Raw genomic sequence first — 2,641 nt, 5'->3', positions numbered from 1 at the left:
ACAATCTGCCTTGACAACACTGACTGGAAAATGATTCTTTGATAAGCGACGGGCAGATTAGACACATAGCCATAATTAAAACATAGATTAGGCGATATTAATGTTAACATTAGCGCCGATGGTGGCATTCAAGCACTAAGTCGTGCGCCCCCTGGTGGCACTGAAAGTGTTAAGGGGATGCAGACCAGAGTTAAGACTTCCGTCTTGTTTACATCAGGGTCCCCCATTTTCAATTCATCATGCCATTTATGACACACACAACATACATGTATATATAGTATACCTCTTGCTGCGCAGCGCGGACGCAAGGGACCAGTAGCGCGCGACGCTCATGGCGGTGAGGAAGAACACGCTGGCGTACATGTTCATGGCGGTCACGTAGGACACTATCTTACACCATGGCCTTCCCCGAAAGGCCAGGTGAAGTCCAGGGCGTTCTCCACCGCCCAGAAGGGCAGAGTCAAGACGAACTGGAAGTAGGTAACCGCCAAGCTGGTCACGAACAGGTTGATGGAGAGATTCTTCCACGCGTGTTTGGACCTCATGAGGTACAGCACCAGCAGGTTCCCTATCAGACCCAAGGCGCACACCACGGAGTAGATCACGGAGATGGCGATCCTCAGCACCGCGGTGCCGCTGCCGTCGTCTCCGTCACCGGTGAAATCGGCAGGTGGCTGAAAAGAGTCGCCATAATATGACCGGTTGTTGTTGTTGGTTTTGCTGAAATTGCAGCTGAAGTTGAATCCGGAATCAGCCGGTTCCCCGGACCCGTCGGCCCGCGCCCACGAGGGGACCGGGCTGGCCCCTGCCGTGGTGGCGCTCGCCACATGATCCATAATACTGTGCCAGTTATCAGCTGCTTCCCTCGCGCCGCGGAACCACCGGCAGCATCCTGTAGAGACACGCGTCACGGACCGGAGTTCCCCGCGGTTAGTTAGTCCCACCGATACACACCGGTCAGTCCCACCGATACACACCGGTTAGTCCCACCGAGACACACCGGTCAGTCCCCACCGAGACACACCGGTCAGTCCCACCGATACACACCGGTCAGTCCCACCGATACACACCGGTCAGTCCCACCGATACACACCGGTCAGTCCCACCGATACACACCGGTCAGTCCCACCGAGACACACCGGTCAGTCCCACCGATACACACCGGTCAGTCCCCACCGATACACACCGGTCAGTCCCACCGATACACACCGGTTAGTCCCACCGATACACACCGGTTAGTCCCACCGATACACACCGGTTAGTCCCACCGATACACACCGGTTAGTCCCACCGATACACACCGGTTAGTCCCACTGATACACACCAGTTAGTCCCACCGATACACACCGGTTAGTCCCACCGACACACACCGGTTAGTCCCACCGACACACACCGGTTAGTCCCACCGATACACACCGGCAAACAAAACACAGGCAATGAAGAAGAAAAAAGAACCGGCACAAAAAAAAATTTAAAATAAAAATTTAAACTAACAAACTAACGCCGCCGACATGATCGACAGTTGGATCCATTGGATCTCATATTTCCCATAGTAGTTGTCGCTGCAGTCTCCAGGTGAAAGTGGTGTGTGTGTGTGTGTGTGTGTGTGTGTGTGTGTGTGTGTGTGTGTGTGTGTGTGTGCGTGCGTTTTCTTCAGCTCCGTCTCGCGCTGCTCTCACTCTGAAGGAGAGTGGCCAGTGATCCAATTACGCACGGCGCGCGAGCTGCATGGCGCTTGTCCTTGGTGCTGATCTGACACGCACACGCACACACACACACACACACACACACAGCAGTGTTGTATCGCACGTGTCCGGTGCCACTCCGTTGAAGGCTCAACTCCTATATCCATTTTTAGTTCTCATCATCTCTTCAGCCCGTTTCTCACCTCGCTCCCTCCACCTCCTCGGCTCGAGCTACACAGCGACCAGTGATCCCACTCCCACCTGCAGCTGTTCACCTCAATGTGTGTGTGAGAGAGAGAGAGAGAGAGAGAGAGAGAGAGAGAGAGAGAGAGAGAGAGAGAGAGAGAGAGGGGGGGGGGGAGAGAGAGAGAGAGAGAGAGAGAGAGAGAGAGAGAGAGAGGGGGGGGAGAGAGAGAGGGGGGGGAGAGAGAGAGAGGGGGGGGGGGGGAGAGAGAGGGGGGAGATATAGAGAGAGGGCGATAGAGAGAGAGGGGGGAAGGAGAGAGCGAGAGAGAGGGGGGGAGAGATAGAGAGAGGGAGATAGAGAGAGAGGGGGGAGATAGAGAGAGGAGACAGAGGTAAAGAGGGGAGGAGAGATAGGGGGAGAGAAGGGAAGAGAGAGAGGAGACAGAGAAGATAGAGAGAGAAAGAGAGATAGGGGGGGAGATAGAGAGAGGAGGAGAGAGAGAAGAGAGAGAGAGGGGGGGGGGGATATAGAGAGGAGACAGAGGTAAAGAGGGGAGGAGCGATAGGGGGGAGAGAGGGGAAGAGAGAGAGGAATGGGCAGTTGGAATATCAACACTATAATATTATATACTGTTAGTTTAATTAATTCACTGGAAGTTTGTACAACTATTGGACTAACTTCCAGTGAATTAATTAAACTATTCCCCATCTTTCTGGGGGACCCCCCCTGGACCCACATCAAGGACCCCCTTGATCATCATTGAGAAGAA

The 2,641-nt window shown here is 54.0% G+C and overlaps 1 protein-coding gene across 1 annotated transcript in view; it reads right to left on the bottom strand.

Moving 5' to 3' along the window:
- The window catches only part of rxfp3 (relaxin family peptide receptor 3), a gene marked incomplete at both ends in the record, with an annotated part of 1,704 nt that extends 868 nt beyond the window's left edge, over positions 1 to 836 (bottom strand). Inside the window, 2 exon segments of the mRNA XM_084325980.1 lie at positions 256 to 408; positions 411 to 836. Of these exon segments, the coding sequence (XP_084182106.1) occupies positions 256 to 408; positions 411 to 836 (579 nt within the window).
- Positions 837 to 2,641: the final 1,805 nt, after the last annotated feature.

This window comes from Notolepis coatsorum, assembly GCF_963971535.1.
Source record: "Notolepis coatsorum genome assembly, chromosome: 12".
In the NCBI taxonomy this organism is placed as follows: domain Eukaryota; kingdom Metazoa; phylum Chordata; class Actinopteri; order Aulopiformes; family Paralepididae; genus Notolepis; species Notolepis coatsorum.
The sequence above is the reverse complement of the archived record's forward strand: the minus strand, read 5'-3'. Positions and strand labels throughout refer to the sequence as shown.